General features: G+C 33.9%; 1 protein-coding gene across 2 annotated transcripts in view; it reads left to right on the forward strand.

The window, feature by feature from the left end:
• CSN4 (COP9 signalosome subunit 4) overlaps nucleotides 1-17,721 on the forward strand; it is a 76,687-nt gene extending 58,966 nt beyond the window's left edge. The window contains exons 1-2 of one of the 2 annotated variants that reach the window (XM_089093605.1): nucleotides 6,586-6,649; nucleotides 16,405-17,721. In XM_089093605.1, coding sequence (XP_088949731.1) covers nucleotides 16,405-17,604 — 1,200 coding nt within the window. In that variant the 5' untranslated portion in view covers nucleotides 6,586-6,649 and the 3' untranslated portion in view covers nucleotides 17,605-17,721. Of the gene's footprint in view, nucleotides 1-6,585; nucleotides 6,650-16,404 lie in introns of those variants that run through there. The other variant, XM_089093606.1, reaches the window with a different exon arrangement.
• Nucleotides 17,722-19,545: the final 1,824 nt, after the last annotated feature.

Consider the following 19,545-nt stretch of genomic DNA (forward strand, 5'->3'; position numbering starts at 1 on the left):
TGGAGGGCAACTAGCCCTGCTCTGCCTTTTTTCTCAAAATCGTCCGATCAAAATTTTGAGAAATCTATTTAGCCAAAAAAAAAGTACAATTAATATGAAAATTTCCTTTTAATTATTCATGTACGGTGAGCCAAAATCAAAACCTGCATTAATTCAAAAATGTTGAGAAATTAAATAAGAAAAGCAAGTTTTTCTACCCTTTTTTTGCCATGTCCATTAGTAACACTTACTCCGTTCTTTTTTGTATGATGTCACATCATGTTCCAGTTATGACTTACATCATTCTTCTAGTATATTCTCATGACGTAAAAGGTAAATTACTGAACGTATCAGTTAAAAATAGAAAATTTTGATGCAAAAGTGGTTTTATTAAAACAAAAAAAAACTAGTTGTTTTAAAAATAATATTTGTGTTATTCATTAATGGTTTTGAGGTTTGACAAAATTCTCAGAGACAATAAATACAATTGTGTTCATCAGTAAGCTTGTTCTATTATAAATGGTGAATACAATAATAGAGAAATGAATCATAGTGATCTTGAAATTCAGGAAAGGCTTGCAGAAATTGAACAGATCGTAGAAAGGCTTGAACGTATCAGGGCTGATTTCTATATTTCACCTAACCATACACAAGAAGAACGTGAAGAAAAGCTTGCAGAGCTTGAAGAGCTTGAAGAAAGGCTTCAACGTATCAGTGCTGATTCCTGTATCGACTTTGATACCATAGATAACATTTCTGATTCATTCGATAGTCTAAATATATCTATAGCAAGAATTGACAGTCAAGATTCTGAAAATGAAACAGAAAGTGGGAACTCTGAAGACAGGCGAGAAGAAAATGTATTCCAAGAAAACCGTGATATCATCATTTTAAGCAGAGAAAATAACTCTGATGCATCGATGATGCGATTGGTTGAAGGGATAGTAAATATGTCCCCGACAGCAGCTGAGGGTCAGGAATATGAAAATGGTGCGGAAAATGATAATTCTGAAAACCTGCAAAAAGTAAGTGAATCCCAGACAGACCCATCTAACATAAACAGACACAGGCCCCGGCTTTTTCAGAACCCAGAATCTGAAAATGATGCAGAAAATGGAGATGTTGGTGTCATGGCTAGATATTTATTTTTTTTATTTCTACTTATCACCGATGAATTAGAATCTGGAGATTTTATGGAGGAAAATGACGAAGAAGAAGACGAGCAACAATTATTGAAGATAACATTAATTTATGTAAGCTAAAAATGTATCAGGTGTTGTGGTGAAATTTGAAAAATATGATGAAATGGGGAGAAATGTGTAATGAAATGTGGAAAAATGTGGCGAAATGTATCAGTCACCACAGATAGAACAGACACACAAAAGCAGTCCGTGAGCAGACAGAGTTGAATTTAAAACTTCAGGGTTGGTGTGCATTTTTTTTTTTTTTTTTTTTTATTTTTCAACAAATATCAGGCAGTTCTTAATGAATTATAAGTAAAGAGCGACCCGACCCTTTAAAATGCGAAGTAAGAATACTTGCATTTTCTGTGATTTTTAAAATGTCAAATCTATTCAGTTAAACATATCCATTAAACTTAACAGCATATGCATTGTAATAGTTTCAGAAAAAGATGAGAAATATCTCTTAAAAGAGATTCAACCTGGGTGATGATTGCTTTTTCAATTTCGGGACGCCTAGGAAGCTTCTGCCAGAACTTTCAAGCTTTAACTATGCAAAATTTCGTGGTTTTGTGTCATGGGTGCTCGTTTATATATTTGTTTTTGGCTTTTCTTTTGTTATTGTTTCATATCGAACCAATGGTAGCAGATTTTCGGGAGGTGTCAGATTCAAAAGAATACTACTACTTCTAGCTCCCTTATAGAAAGCTTAGAGTTATCAGCAATTAGGCCTCCTTCCATCACATTTTCATCCCTTAAAGCCCTCATAGCAGTGAAAAACTTTGATGTATATAAATTTCAGTGAAGGTGAAAATACAAAAAAAGAAGAAAATATGATTTTCCTCGGTCTTTAATACGGGGAACTTCAAACCGCTAGGTAAGGGTTTTAGACCATAGAAAATCAATTGCCTCCTTCAGATTTTGGTTTTTCTTGCCTTTTTGCCATATTTAGACAAAAGCCTTTTTTCTACTGAAAGTGGTAGGTTACTTTGACAAATTACAGCACTAAAAACGTTATTATTTATAGCTTAACATTTCAATTTGGCTCGTTTTGTGTGGTTTCAGGTTCTTTTTTTTAGAAATTATCAAAAATAACAACAAACAAGTGACATCGGTTGAGAGGGGGTCATTTACCCCCCTCCCCTTTCTCTCTAGGCTTTTTGAGCCCTGGATTTTGAAAAATATATGTTAATAGTATTTTCATTGAAAAATACAATCTTTTTTGTTTTTATTGAAACTAATCTTTTTTGGCATTTTCTTTGGAAAAAAACAGCTGCTGCCCTCCTAGATTTTGAAAAATTCAGGTGATTTGAGTGGCCTAGATCAAAACGTCAGCAAAATGAATGAATTTTTGAGGTTTTGAGCTCACAGGGCAAGAATTGGCTTGGAAATCAATCAAGTGCCCCCAGTTGGGGGCACTCAGAAAAAACTGTGTGACTGGTGTGGCACCAAAACAGCGGATACAGTGATGTAAGAAAATAGAATAACCAAGGTCAGGGGTGTTTTTTCGTAGTTGAAAGTTCTTTTAGAAGAACAGGAAGATAAATCTATGAACCAAGACTATGATGCTAGTAACCCCAGTAATGACACTGGTGAAATACGACTCTCAAACTTAGGAGTTTCAAAACGCAGGGGAAAATTTGTCAAATAATTTCTAGAAAAAGTGTCTAAGGATAACTTTAGGTAACCGTTTGTCTGAAGTTATGTCAAACATACTTTCTAGGGCTATAGTAAAAGAAAGGTTGAGTGGAGAAGGACTCGTTTTCTGGATGAAGGATGACAAATTGCCCAAGATTGTGCCTCAATCTGGAGACAAACAAAAATCAGGTTGTCCCCAAATGGGATAAGGAGACGTCCTAAGAAAGGATATAAAAAAATTAGAACTTCATGGAAGGGGGTGAAGAATGAAGCTTTGAACAGACTGGGGTGGAGGAAAAGTGTGCACAGCTGTGGCCTCAGGTGGATCAGTACTGCAGTGAGTTGTTAGTAGTAGTAGTATTTAGAAAGAAAAGAAAAAGTATTCTCTCACCATTTTTCCAGGAAATGCTGAGCTTATGGTGGATAAATGATTTAGGGTTCGGTGGCCGAATCTGGCACAGATTTTAAAAATACATTTTTGGGTTATATTCATTGAAAAATCCTTTTTTAACATTGAAAAAAAAAACATGAAAAAGATAAAAACTTACCCACCCCCAGAATCAGAAAAAAACGTTTGCCTCCCCCTCCACTAAATTTTCGTGAATTAACGCCAGTGTTTGGTGGTAGTTTAACTGGAAGAAGTTTACTATTAATCTTCTATCGTTATTAAATAGAAAGCAGCTTTCACTACAATTCACAAACCGGATACAAGAAAACCATTAGTAATTAAAGCATATCGTCAATACAAGTTGTTCAAATTGAAATGAGAAAGCCATATATGGGCTCAAATGGTGGCAGTCAGTGGAGAAAATTTTCTGGTAGAGGCTTCAAACGAGTTAACCAAGCAAATAGCTTCTAAGACCACACCGGCTACATGTGATAGATGAAAAAAAGAAGAAAAATAGAAAGAAAAATCAACAACGAAAACAATTTGTTTTTCTAAGGGTTTTTGTTCTTGAATACTTCAAAAGGGTAGCTGGTTTTTTATGTTCATCTCTCTTTCCTTAAAAAAGAAAATGCGACAATAAAGTAAGTCTATACTTTTTAATTGAAGAAGAATCTAAAAAGGAGAAGAAGCGTCGCCTTTATTGATTAATTTAAAAAAAACAAGTTTTTTCAACTGAAAGTAAGGAGCGACATTAAAACTTAAGACGAACAGAAATTATTACATAAATGAGGGGGTCGCCCTCTCCTCAATACCTTGCTCTTTACGCTAAAATTTGATCTTTTTTTTCAGTTATTTAAGAATGACTCCTGAATCACAAAGGCTGTTTGATTAGAATAATAAGCTCTTTTACAAATTTTTCCAAAGATATTTAAAGAGCGAGGTATTGAGGAGAGAGCGACTCCCCTCATTGATGTAATAATTTCTGTTCCTTTTAAGTTTTAATGTTGTTCCTTAAGTTTTAATGTTGTTCGGGCATAATAAGCAAAATTCCAAATTTTTGTACATAGGAGTTTGAAACCTCTACAGTAGGGTTCTCTGGTATGTTGAAACTGATGGTGTTATTTTCATTAAGATCACTTGATGTCTTAGGGGTGTTTCCCCCTTTTTCAAAATTGGCCAAATTTTCTCAGGCTCTTAACTTTTGAAGGGTAACATCAAATTTGATGAATTTTACATATTCTGGATAAATATCAAAATTCGATTCATTTTTGCTATCAAGACTCTGTTTCTTAGTGTTTTGGCTACTATTGATCCGCTTCGCTCCTTACTTACAGTTCGTTACCACGAACTGTTTGAAAATCACTTTTTGCATGGGTGGCACTGATATGTTCTTGTGCTTTCTGCTGTATTTATCATAGTTTACCTCTGTTATAGTGTTGACGTTGCCATGTGAAACTGAGCCTTATTTTCTTCTCAACCGATGAAGCTAAGAAGCTGAAAAGAAAAATGAGGCTCTAGTAGCTATGCAAAAGGTGATTTCTTAAAGCTCATAAAAATTATTTTGATCTGGTTCCTAGTCTTGAGTCAGACCTGATACTGGTAAACACCATTCGGGGTTGTCACCTTTAGAAAAGTTTGGTTTTAAGGGCTGGTTTAACTGTCCTTAAGTTGATCATACAATAGAAAACTGTTTGATTTCAACAATTATTGAATAGTTGGAATAACAACCAAATTGTTAAGTGCCAGTGCCTGATCAACATTTTTTTTTTTACTCTGCTAAGAGGAACCGTGTGGGAACGTAAGTATCCCTGCTGAAACCTTAAGAACCTGCGAAAACTAGTCAGTTTCCAAAGACAGACTCCAAATTTAGCATGGGAACTGCTGTTGAATGTTTTTTTTTGCAGCTTGTTGCCTTTACAACTTCGACATGATTAAGCAAACTAAATGTTCACGATAAAAAAAAAATAAGAAGGAAAGAACAATTTTCCTAATAAAAAAAAAAAAAAAAAAAAAAAAAATGTTTTTGCCTTTATTTCTCGGCTTTTTGTTTTTTTTGTGAAAATACAATGTTGTTCCTCCCACTAGTGAGAAGAACTGTCATTTCTTTTGGTCAAATATTCATTTTCAACACTACTTGTAATGTTTGCTTCATTGAAAACAGAAAGTAATCCTAAAACGAAATATTTGTCACTTAGCATTTTAATGTCAAGGACTACAATAAGAAATGCTGCCTAATTAGTCTGATTATCTCATAACACTAGAGGATCTTGCAACTTCTTGAAAGAAAATTTGCCTGTATTTCACGTCTTCTCTTTCGTGGAATATGCAGCGTAAAAATTTCTCTGGTAAAGTATAATTGTTAAGTTGAAAATACTAAACCGACGAAATGTTGTCGTCCAGCATCTTGTGAGAGCGTCTATGGGCATTCTTCAATAACTTCTAGTTCAGCTGGCATTAAATATCAACACATTTAATAAAATACGGCTGTTTTTAGCTTGAAAACAGAACGTTATCTAAGGGGTTTTTCCGCCGTCCAACAGAAAACTGTTAGCTAACATTTTTCCCAACAATCGTTTTTCCACCGTCCAACTAAAAATTGTTAGCTAACATTGTTAGAAGATTTCTCTAACAAATCGAATGCTTGTTGAAGGAAATTGTTGGGGAATTTAAAGCAAAATATTCAAAAATGAGCAGGACGGGTATTTCTTTTGTTTACAATATTGATAGAGAATCAAAGACTGCTACTATTTCTTATTTTTTTTCTATCCCTTTTTAGTTTCTTAGAAATATCTTTTCTGGTAATCTTATTGAAAAAAAAAAATCAATTCCTCCGTTGAAACAATAGGAAAACAACGAGATTGTCACGTAGTCATAGCAATTTGATATGATCAAAAATCGTTTTGATATGATCAAAACGATTTCACTTATGCAATCAAATTATATTTTTTATTAGGTTGATCCACTCCTTCCATACATGGGATAATTTATGTAAATGCACTAAACAGTTACTTTAGGAAAGCTTAAGGACTGGTATTTTAATTTCGCCTAAAATCAATGTACTTTGCCAATTAATAAAATGTTTTGTGTCTTTGTTTCACTTGCTCGCATTAATAGTTATGTTTTTTTTTTTCTATAAGATATGAACAATTTGAAATATTCTATTAATTGAATTTACAAGCTTTGGTATCAGTTTGGTATTATCAAGCTGAGATAAACTCACAGCAACACTATCTTGGTCAGAATTTTCTTTGAATTTCCTGCCCAATATCATGTTTCTGCGAATTGTGAGCTAACCATTTCTGTTAGCTAACAATTCTGTTTCTGCCGTCTAAACAAATTTTTGTTAGCTAACAATGTTAGCCGGCGGAAAAGCCCTCTAGTTCCTCTCAGATATTAGTTTTAGATGACGTTCTAAGAGGCAAATTAGTTCAAAAAGCTTTCTAAGTCTTAGTTAGGATTTAGAGTAAGTTTAAGAAGTCAGTTTGTCATTTTACACCTTCTCAACTAATCTTAAAACTCCACAATCTTTTATGGGATCAACTGTGTTCAATATTTAAATCATAAGAGCTTATAGATGCCCAATGTGCCCTGGAATTCCTCTAGGCCTACTGCTTTAGCCTAGCTAGTTGTTTTATTGGAATTGCTTTTTATAATGTAGTCTAGCCTACTAGTTTATGTGTTGTGGTAGTTAGAGTTGGAATCAGAGTAAGATATGCACATTATCAGATGCCATTGTGACAAACTTCAAATTTACTACCAAGTTACCCAGTCACCCTAGGCTATGGGATACCACCAGATGGCTAATTTGACAGTGTATATATATACAAATCTTTAAATTAACCAACCAGTTTTGGTAAATTTCTACCAAATCATATTATTGAGTTAGGAATAAAGTGAATACACCATTTGATGCCTTTTTGGTAAAGTTCTAGGAAATCATATTATTTAGTTAGTACTAAAGTGAATACACCATTCAATGCCTTTTTTTATGCTGATTAAAAATATAATAATCATTTCTATTGGAAATTAATTTCAGCCCCCCCCCCCCATATAAAGGCCAATTCAGGGTTAGGTTAGGTTAGGTTTAGCCTATATAGGGGGGGGGGGCTGAAATTCATTTCCGATAGAAATTCTTATTAAATTCGTAATCAGCATAAAAAAAGGCATCAAATGGTGTATTCACTTTATTCCTAACTCAATAATATGATTTCATAGAACTTTACCACCTTTTTTTATGCTGATTACAAATATAATGATCATTTCTATCTGAAATGAATTTCAGCCACCCTCCCCCCCCTATATATGCCAATTCAGGGTTAGGTTAAGTTAGGTTGTAGAAATATAGGCCCTGAATTGGCATAAATGGGGGGGGGGGAGCTGAAATTCATTTCCTATAGAAATGATTACTATATTTGTAATCAGTGTAAAAAAGGCATTGAGTGGTATATTCACTTTATGCATAAGTCAATAATATGATTTGGTAGCAATTTACCCCAGTTTTTTCAGTTTAGGAGTCAAGCTGGACAAAAGGAAACATGTTAAGGAAACAATTCTCACTCCATAATATGTAGAATAATCCTAGTTAACACATTTTGCAGGGGAGAGCCTTTATCTTCACTTCTTTCCGTGTTTTTCCAGTTTTTCTAAGAAATTCATGAATTTCTTAGAGCCTATATATTCACTGAATATACACCCCAACCCTCCTAATGCACAAATATATACCTAGAATTGCATCCTCAATCTAAATATAACATCCATTTGCATCACAAATGAACTTTACTCCCATATTAGCAATGTGGTGGATGTCCCTAGGCTATTTGTCCCCTAGGCCTTTTTTTCATCATTTATGAAAAATGTCATTTTTCAGGTCAAACTAGACTTCAGGCAAATTATTTTAATTTCAACAGTTCTTTAGTGGTTACTCTCTTCAGAATTAAAGACTATACAAATTGGGAAATTACTTTGAGGCATTCTAAAATGCTTATTTGTACTATGCCATTACTAACAACTCATTGTAGCACCAAGCTACCTATGTAAAACACAGGTATGTATGCTCCTCACCCAGTCCATTCTCCTTAAAACCTCCCTCTTTATACTGTCCTAAGAAGTTCTATTCTGCCCTAAATTCTTCCTTACAACCTTCAGTAAATGTGCAGTTTTCAACATGATTCAATTAGGATAGAAGTAGATACATTGCTTGGTAACTTTTCTAATGTTCTTTCATAGTTCAATAATTGTTTCTGGAGAGTGTTTCATTTGGGCTCTTAATGGGGCCTCAAAATGAAAAAATAGTCCATAGTAGCCAAAAGTTTAAAAATATGTTTCTAAAAAACTGACTAGTGAGAAAGACTTGCTGTTTATAGCTGATTTGGGAATGGTAATTATTATTTTTTTTAGTCTTAAAAGTAAAATGTTATCTGAAAAACAGATTTATAGTTTTTTTTAAAGAGCCTGAAACCCCTTTAAAATGATGTCACAGCAAAACTGGTGTCATTTTCAGAGGTTTCCAGGTCTTCAAAAATTCCTACAAATTTGTTTACACAATAGAATTTTACTATTAAGACTAAGGATAATAATTATCATTCCTGATTTAGCTACAAATAGTAGTTCTCTCTCAGTAGCCAGTTTTTTAGGAGCTTGTTTTTAAACTTTTGGTTAAAATGGGCTGTTATGAGCCCTTTTGTACAACTTATTTTCAGGGAAATAATTTGCTATAGGGTAGGTGGGAAGGGGTAACTGCTCCCCAAGCTGAAATTTAGCATCTTAAAATATCTTGTCAAAACTAAGATAAGCCTACATAATTCAAGCATCCACAGTTTTCTTTAGTATACCTTTTCCTTTATGGTACTATATAGCATATTTTTCATTTGGGTCATTTCACTTGACTTGTGAAAATCATCTCCAAAATTGGCCCCCTCCCCCCTGAGATTTTGATGAAATTACACCCCTGCTTACTGTTTAAAATACAGTAAGTCAAATCAGTACCAAAGACAATTCCTCTGGAAACCATCTAATAAATCCTCCTTCATCTTTTAGAGCACACACATTTCAAAACCATACTTTATTACTGTCATCACTATAGCTTCATATGTTATAATCTTTGTTTCATCTTCCTATTCTTCCAAACTTTTCCCAGCTGTGGAGAAAACACAGTGGTCCTTGGCTATTTTACTTTTAACATCTTCACTACATCCACAATCTTTACTAATAATTCTACCTAAGTAAATGAGGCTGTACACTGGATTGATCTTGTTGTGACCCAACATTGCCTCTTCACCTTCACTAAAGCAACTTGGTCTTCTTAACATTAATTTTCAAACCTATTCTTGCAACCTGAGCTCTCAAAACATCCAAAAAATCATTTGTTTGCTAACACTCATCTAGGATGCTCAAACCATTATCATAATCTAAGTCTAGGAGAGTTTTACTTTCCCACTTGATTTCATACACTCACATAGACTTTGCTGTTTCCTTAGTGCAAAATAAGTGGGGATAGAATACAACCCTGCTTAACTCCTGACTCAATACAAAACCAGCTACTAACCCCATTTCTTACCTTAACTGCCGCAATATTGTTCTTGTACACAGTACTAATCCCTTTAGTGTATTTATCCAGTATGCCATTCAAGGATAGGAACTTTGCTAAAGCTCTTCTATTGGCTGAATGAGATGCTTGCTCAATATCTATAAAGCTAAGGACTAAAGGAGTCTGATGACTTGGGACTTGTCAATTATATCAATTAAAGAGTGAAAATTTGTCTTGACATGTCCTCTCCCCTTCCTAAAACAACACTGTTTTCTCTTAAAACTATATCTACAGCATCTCTAAGTCTAAAAAGTATCATTGTACTAAGTAATTTGCTTCCTATAGAAATCAAGCCTATATTATGCCTATATAATTACCACACTCACTCTTATCACCTTTGTTATAAATGGGTTAAATTAAAGTTTCCCTAAAATTACTAGGTATTTCATGCTTCTCAAAAATCATTCTCACAATTTTCAGTAGTTAATCTCTAATTTTACAACCATTATATTTTAAAAATTCATTAACATACTTTTAGCATCTATGACCTTATTATTTCTAATCCTTTTAGTACTGTCTCTAATTCTTCTTTGAAAGAAATCTTTCTTCACTTCCAAAGTGTCTCAAATTTTTTCATTCTATTTTATATGATTTCCTGTAACTTTATTGTAGTGTGTCCCATTCTCAAAGTTTTTTGCACATCTCTCTTAAATCTATCCTTATCCCTAATTGTGGCCCTGTTTCTATCTTTAATAGAGACAAGTCCAGATTGACTATTCCTTTTCGTTTTATAACATACTCAATATAATATTCATTATTATGCAGTCTGGTTGCATCTTCTAGATCTTCAGCAATTTTATCCATAGCCTCCACTTCACACCTCCTTAATTCATATTTTAGTATTTTCCTTACATGCCTCTTAGTTTCATATGGTCTATCACTCAATCACTTCTTGTACAATCCTCTCATCTTCTCTTCAAAACTTAAAGCATTTTCACTAATATTTGTATCTGTGTTGCTAATTTTGCCCTTCATAAGAAAACATCTGCCACTTCCCAAACTGTTTTCCTAAAATTATTCCATTCACCTTCCACATTGTCCAACTTTGGGCTCCTTAGCTTCATATTCAACCGTTCCTGGAAGGTTTCTCTCAAATTCTCATCCTGAAGTCTACCAACATTAGAACTTCCTGGGAGGTTCTTACCCTTCTTAAATTTCAGCTTTACATTAACCCTAGACACTACTAGATTGTGATCTTTACTTTTAACATCAATAACAGTACTCCTAGGCTATATACCCTAGTATCTTGTGTCAATCCTGCCAGTCTTCTGTTTACAATAGCATAATATCAATAAGGTTGGTTATCTTACCATCATGTGAGTACCATGTTAACTTATGGGCCATCTTATTATCAAATAATGTGTTGGTTATAACTATACTGTTATGCCTAAAAAATACAGAAGTTTATAACCATTACTATTTTTTTTTTCAAGGATACCATCTATCCATATTTCTACCATTAGAAGGCACATTTTTCAGTAATATTTGAGTAAAAGAAAAAATGCTTGTATTTTTTTTTGTATATTCTTTAAGAAGGCTGTACTGACAGCCTTATTTGTAGATGTGCTTATACTATCTTAAAAATTAAAAAAAAAACTTTTTTTTGCAAGTAGATCAATGGTCTGTGTAGTGAAGGAACTGATCTCCTGATTCTCTTCCTCTGGCCCACTTGGAGCTGCATGAACTCTAGCTGAGCTGACAGAGTCACACTGCTGACCCTCATACCAAACCAAATAATTGGTGACACCAGGAGGTGAACCCCTGTCCTAAAGGATGTAGGATTACAAATAGAGCAGACCAACTACTTGGCCAGGCTACAAGATATATAAAAGAAAATAAGAATTTATAATTTTGAAAATTGTATTAGTTTTTTTTTATTTTGCTTTATGCTTATGTTGATTTTTTAGCAATTTTGAATGATCTGGATTTTATATATAATACATAATAATGGCTCAACTTGACATTTTGACTTCATACTTAAACCAAGATCAATTATAGCTTCCTCCAGCTCAAATGTTGATAGTCAGAAACATATATGAGTGTTCCTGACTGCTTCCCTGTTTTGTCTTGAAGTCTTGCAGCAACCAGAAAATATAGTTTCTATTAATAGTAAAAGCCAGACATTGAAGAATGGCAATGAGAATATTGACCTATTAGTCAATATCTGACTCTGTACCATCAAAACTAAAATCTTCTATCACCTTTTTCAGACTAGATCTAACCAAGAACAGAGATAAATAGTTTTTATTAAATTTGTACTGCACTGAAATTGTTCTTGCCTTGAGATTTGCTGAGGTTGCTACCATGCCTAGATAAAAGATATAAATTGGTATTGAGGTGCCAATATGGAATATGAATCCTGAGCTTATTGATGCCTGTTGTGTTTCTGAGATTGGCTCAAAGGTCATATGTTTGCTTTGCAAAAATTTCAAACCAGCTACAAAAGCATAAATCTTGTCTTGTAAAAGAAACCAGTGCTTGTATTGATAACAGCCCAAATGAAATCTTGAGTTGGGTATGTAGTAAGACATGTGGTTTCTGAGTTTTCTCTTTCTAGCTAATAGATTGAAGCTAAATAGGAATCTGGATTTGATATGAAACTACAAGAAGCTATTGAAAATTTGGCTTTTGTTGTATCCTTGTCCAGTGTCTGAGGAGCTGTTCTAAATTGAAAAAAAAATAATATAAAGCTGATGACAATACTTGTGGAATGCATTTGTTAATGGTTACCAAAATTTTGTGGTATTCAACTTTACTTTATCAAGGGATAGCTGCTACTAGTTTAGTGCCAGATTCTTATCACTCTTATTTGCCTATTTGCTATATGATAGGCAATAAATAAGCCTATTGGGGTTATCACCCTTGTTCTCAAGAAGGGAAAGATACCTTGCAGTGTGTTTCATGCCAACTGATTGTTGTGGCTCCTATATCATGTAAGACGTCTGAACTGCTAGTTATAGATAAAGTTAATTGAGTTTACTATACTCCTGATAATCAGTTTGGGCAAATGACAGTTAGTAGCAGAGAAGATGCACACACCCTAATGTGTAATATCTTAGTTGGGTTTGATGGTGATGTATTGATTGCTGCAGTTTTAGATGCCATACTGGCATTTGATGAAAGTATGCATAGCCAGTTGTTGTTTGACACTCATAACTATGGCCTTTATAAGATTCCAGTGGAAAATCTAATTTGTATGGAAAATTGAATGTTAAAGTTAAGTTAAAGTTGAACATTATTAATTTCAAAGATTGTTCTTTGTAGCTCTGTGGAAAAAATTTCTAATGTAGTTATGCATGTAAGAAAAGGGAGCTACCCCCCCCCCCCCTTTTTCATAGTAATTGTGTAGTTGTGACCAAAAGAGTTATAAAGCAAAATTTTATAAATTTAGGGGTTACTGTTTTGGTTTTGAATTATGCAGATGATATATTTACTTTAAGTTGATCTTTTGCTACAAGGGAAGATAGTTTTTCATCCCTTTTGATTTTTTACGCGAATATTGGTCTTCTTTTTCTAATGGAAATTAACTGGGCTCATTATTCTTGATCATAAGGCAAATACCTCTTTTCATGATTCAAAGTTTGATGATCATACTGTTAAGCCAACCTCTAGTTTCGTTTACCTTGGTCTTCCATCTGGCTTTGATGTGAAGTAAACGTGTTTTTATTATTTGATATTTTCTTGGTTAAAGTTTGCAGGGTATATAGGATGCTTATGTATTCAAAATTTTTTTTTAAATTGTCATGTGGGAGCAAAGTTGTATTCTTCCCTTGTTATGCCTCATGCTCTTGCTCTTCCTCTTTTTTGGCATCTATTATTGGGTAAAAATAACTGCATAGTTCAGTCTTACTTTTACTGTTTCTTGAAGTTTTTGTTATGTTTCTTTGGAAAGTTTCTTATTATAAGTGAAAATTGATGTATTCCAGATTCATATACAGATAAACGGAAAGGCATTATTTAGTTTTAGCATAGCCTGATAACAGCATTTGTTGGCTGAAAATTCTGGTTAAAAACAAATATTTGTGCATAGTGATTGTTCCCATTAGTAAAAAAGAATATAAAATTTAGAAGACTAGTATACTAGCATAAGACAGAAAGAACACAAATTTAAATATGTTGCTTTTTACATTTCTAGTGCCAAAAAAGAGAATGACAACAGTGTTACAATGCGTCCTCACGCCACTGCACCCCTGTTGCTAAGAAAATCCAAACTTTTCCAAATAGAGGCTTTTCTAAGGAGTCCAATCGCTGATTGGACATCTTAATTTTCAAATCTGTAAAATTAAGATGTATATTTACAAAAAAATAAAATAAAGTGTAGCTCTTACCAAATCCAAGAGTGGCTTTGGAACCCTGATTTTGGAAACTTGTATCTTTATGTCATGTTATTTCATCTCCAATCGATTTTTATAGTCCAAAGCAAAGTAAGGTGAATTTTCTATTGAATAGGAATGATGGTTTGTTTTTTATAATCTTTTTTCCAGAGGGGATTGACAGCTCTAACCCCTCCCTGGGCTGGTGGGGCAAACCAAAATAGGTACTTGCATGATATATGCCCTACCACTCAAGTTGTTCATTCATTGACGCATTATTGAATAGAACTGTTTTTTTTTCATTAGTTTCTTTCAGCTTAGCGTGAGACAAGACAAAGAGAAGTGACAGAATAGATGGAAAATATGTAATTTGGGCTATATATTTGCACATTAGGAGGGGGGTAAAGTATTTGGACAGTGTGAAGTTAGAAAACAATTCTTACTACATAATATGCAGAATAATTGTACCTAACACATTAAGCATGCAGACCCGCTATACCTCAGCCCCATACTCCCTAATGTGCAAATATATAGCCTAAATTAGTTTTTAAAGTATTATATTTTATCTTACTTTGGCATATTATGTTATGATTGAGCATCAAAGAAACATATTAGAAGAACATTATTTAGGGCGTTTATCATACAAGTACCCCAAAATATCTTACAAAAACACAACATCATGCCCAGTGGAAAAGATGAAATGATAGAAGTAGACAAGAAGAGATTATTTTAGATAAAGTCAACAAATTCTGTATTTGTCTTCACCTTTGCAGTGAATCTGACATCCTAAAAGGAAGAGTAACTGGGTACAACCTTCCAGAATGGTGATTAGTTTGATAATGGATGGTATTTTATTTACTGATTTAGGTCATTGTAAAAGTCAAGCATTAGTCCTTTTAGACGCCTCTATTTTTCTTTGCAAGTAAACATTTCTTTTTATTGCCAAGGATATTTTTTAAGGATTTGTCTCTTTAAGTTGAAGATTTTAGTTTTCCAACTATCATTTCTTGGTCCTCAGACAACCATTCCTTCTTTCATTATTGTTAGTCTCAGCCTTGTTCGTTACATTGATGGCATTTTGAAATGGAGCAGTAATATCCAACATAATAACTAGGTCCTTGCCCCCCCCCCCTATAATTTGACTATACAAGGCTTGATTTTGAATTTGGAGCTGGAACGTCCTTATTCTTCAACAGGAAGCAAGAGCTAAAGGTGGATCTAGAGAAATATCTTGGTAAGGGGGGCGTGGCCCCCAACCCCCGTGAATCCGCCTGTGGCAAGGGCCTCTGGAAAGTATTTTTTTAGGAATAGCATGGCCAAACCAATCAGCATGCTCCAAAGCATTTGGTACTTCTTTTTGAATCTGGAATCGAGTTTAACAATGCACCTGCTTTTTTTTGAATTTTTGTTGTTGCTTTTCTTGTACAAATAAGCTATGTTTTAAACCCACCTTAATTGGTACAATGGCCTCTCTTTATTTAAAAATGATTATAATAAAGGTCTTTCTCATTAAGCAATAACATGAATAAGAAAAATAGTGCTAATAATCTCGAAGTTGAGACCATTCTATTTTCTTGTTTATGTTAGTATTGAAGCAATTATCAGCAACAAATATGAAATGGATATGGCCTCAGAAAAACTGAGGATAGTAGGGTTCCCTCTAATCTGCCTTATATAAACTAATACGTAGACTAATAAAAGAAAGGAAGGCATTATCCTACCCATTGTATACAGGAATGAATACAAGGCAGAATCTACTTTTCACAAATTGTGCATAAGCTACTTAATGTATAACATCATTCTGATCCATGTTGCACCAATTAGGATGGAGTATTAACCACTGTCTCTGCTCAAAACTTTTCAACTTGGTAGCTCTAGTACAAATATTTGTATTTTGCTGCGTTTTAGATGTGGCTTATAAGTTTTGATAATTTAAAGTTGCTCAGTTTCTTGTCTTGTGACAAAATATATTATTGCTGACCCTGTTATTTCTGTACAGAAAAGAATCAAAACAACAGTATCTGTTTGTAATGCACACTTATCTAAGCTGAACAGTCCAGAGACTTGAGTACTTACCCAGTATTGTTTTTTTAATTAGTCTTTACTGTAGGGGTTTATGGTGTTAGTGCTTGTTCTTATATAAGTGTGTATTGTTCTCCTGTCTCTATAACATCAAATAAATTTTATTTTGCTACTATTCTTGTGTCCCCTATAACCCCTTCATAACGCCCCCTTCCTACCCAAAATTTTCTATGCCACTGTTGTTTTTTAATGTCTCTTCATGACAGTATTTGTACACTCATGATAGTTTCTTTTTAGATGGCACAGCAAGTCCGCATTCAGCTCAGCCAAATCAGTGGAAATCACCGTGAAATCAGTGACAAGTATAAAGAGATACTCGGTTTTGTTAAGTGCCTGGATCCTGATAACCAGTTAGATTGTATGAAAGCTATTGTTGATTCACTTTTAAATGATAGCGTTAGCCTAGTTGTCAGTAGGCCAATTTTGGGAGATGTTCAGGCCATCATTTCAGAAATGCCTGATGAATCTGCAAAAATTCTATCTCATTATATTCTTGAAAAAGCTTCATCACGTACAATTTCCTTTGAGGATCAGATAGCTAGTCTGAGACAGAATTTAGCTGAAATATATGAGCGAGAACAAAATTGGAAAGAATCTGCCAATATTTTGGTTGGAATTCCATTAGAAAGCGGGCAGAGAGCTTATGGTGTCGATTATAAGTTGGAAACATATCTAAAAATTGCAAGACTTTTTCTTGAAGATGAAGACCCTATTCAAGCAGAAGCTTATATTAACAGAGCCTCCCTCTTACAAGCGGAGACTCAGAAGCCGCAGCTTCAGATTCATTATAAGGTTTGTTACGCACGCGTATTGGACTTCAGAAGGAAATTTTTGGAAGCAGCTCAGCGTTACAATGAACTATCATATAAAGTGATTGTTCACGAAGCTGAAAGGATGACGGCTCTCCAAAAAGCCGTCATTTGTACCATTTTGGCATCAGCAGGGCAGCAACGTAGCCGTATGTTGGCTAATCTTTACAAAGATGAACGCTGCCAGCAGCTACCCTTCTATAACGTCCTTGAGAAAATGTATTTGGAACGGTTGATTCGACTATCTGAGCTTGCAGATTTTGAGGTCCTCTTACAGCCACATCAGAAAGCAGTCAGTTCTGATGGTTCTTCAATCTTAGACAGAGCTGTTATGGAACATAATCTGCTTGCAATTTCTAAGTTGTATTATAGTATTAGACTTGATGAGCTTGGTGCTTTGTTAGATGTTGATCCTAATAGAGCCGAAAAAATTGCATCTCACATGATCAGTGAAGGGCGAATGAATGGATCTATTGACCAAATTGATTCTGTTGTATATTTTGAAAGGAAGAAAACATTGCCAACTTGGGATAAACAAATTCAAAGACTCTGTGATCAGGTTAATAAAGTCGTGGACCTTATTGGAACAGTCTCTCCAGAGTGGATGGAGAAAAAAATGGAGTTTTAAACTCATAAATCCATTAATAACTCCATTTCTTCCTCTGCTCTTGCTGTCCCTGAATTTCAGTTATTGCTTTTGTATATGTCCCTTATTTGATTGATAAATAAATGAAGTAGATGTCTATGGTGGTTTTAAAAGCTTCAGTAAAAAAGAAAAATCAGTAGGCCAAGTTAAGTATAAAAAGATAAGAAAAAGATAAGAATTAAAATCAAGTATTTTGCAGGCATCAAGACATGGCTAATTGTAGAAAAAGCCAAGACAGATAGTCCGAGTGATTGAGAAGCAAATCTGGGATAAGCCCTTTTTAGGACTCTATAAAAATGCTGTCATTTCATTTGTTAACAGATAAGTCCATCTATCATCCGTCCCTATGCCATTCCTTGGGCAGAACTAAGGTAGATAGTCGTAGAATTAAGGGATGAAAGATTAGATTAATTTTGGGATGACGCGTGACTGACAATGTCCACTGGACTTGTATGCAAAATCTGGGTATAACCGCAGGCACTTATATTTTTTATGTGCACGAGTTCTAGTGAATACTGCTGCTTTTTTTTTGTTGCAACAAAAGATTTAAGATATACCCATACCATTTTATGTGTTGCTACTTATCCAAAAAAATTGTTGTATTATTTCTTGAATTTTGTTATTTTCTCCATTGTTATTTTGAATCGTATTTTTTTTACGTACTCAGACCCATTTGGCATTTGGCATACTCTTTAGAGCCGTCTTGACATGAGTCGCACTTAGACTACAAGGTTTTATTTTATTTTTTTATAATTGCTTGAATGGTTGTTGATTAGCTCTAAGAGCTCGACTTCAGTATTTAAAAATCTTTGTGTTATACAAAACAAAATTTTATAGGAAAGGTGAAAATTTAAAAAATGTGATTTTTTTTATTATTAGGCTAGTCCTTTGTACAAGGAAAGTATTTCTGTACATTTAGAGTGCAGCAGAAATAATATTTGCACTAAAAGATCTAATTTCTAGCCCTTTTTGTGATTGAGAAAGGTTTAATGTATTTTGGAAAGAACAGAAACTTGTAAGCATTAAGAGCAACATTTTTCTTTTATTACTATTTTTATTGTTGTATTATGTTATGAATTTTGCTTTTGCATTGTTGTCGTTTTCTTTATTTCCTTTTTTTATACTATATCCTGTTTATCGCTGCACTCACAGAGGGTCATAGGTAAATTTAATACCCTAAAAATACGTGTCATTATCGATGATTGTGAGGGAATAGCTGGAATAATTAGTTAGTGGCACTAATTTAATTTAAATCACCTAGCAAGCTCCAATTCAAATAAAGAGATATTTATATTCCGATCTGACATGTTGTTTCAAATTCCCATTGTTTTGATATCATGGGTTGGGAAGTGCCTCTACGAAATCGCTAGGGTTGAAGTTCTCTGTTTTGTTCTTGAAAGTTTTTTGAAGCTACAAAAAGTCACTTTCTGGTATACATTTTTTTTTAAACTGAATTAGAATACCTCTTTGAAGAAGGTGGTCGATATACTTTTACTCGGATGGGTGAGCTACAAGTTGGGCCAACCAATAAATGAATTTTTACGACCCTGCTTGAATAATATTGACGTGTCTGATGCTTGTTTCATCTAAGAATTCGCTGAATACCAGAGAACTCGTGGAAATCTTGCGTTTTTCCGATCAAAATTTATCAACGTGAATTTTAACGAAATTGACCTACCATGTCTTAGGACTTCATTCCATTAGATTCATTTGTGATTATTATCTTATTTTGAGAAAACGAATGAATACTAACAATATAGAAATTTTAAAGGGTAATTATTTTGTTTTGAGAAAACGAATAAATTCTCACATAGCTAATTTCGGAGACCACACTGCCTCTCCATTTCGATAAATAAAAGTTCAAATAGGGAAAAAATCCTTTTAATAGACAGTTATAACTTTCACAAACAGTGATTTCACCAA

The sequence above is a fragment of the Artemia sp. Qi Xiang Cuo genome, chromosome 8, assembly GCF_049724085.1.
Source record: "Artemia sp. Qi Xiang Cuo chromosome 8, ASM4972408v1, whole genome shotgun sequence".
Taxonomy (NCBI): Eukaryota; Metazoa; Arthropoda; class Branchiopoda; order Anostraca; family Artemiidae; genus Artemia; species Artemia sp. Qi Xiang Cuo.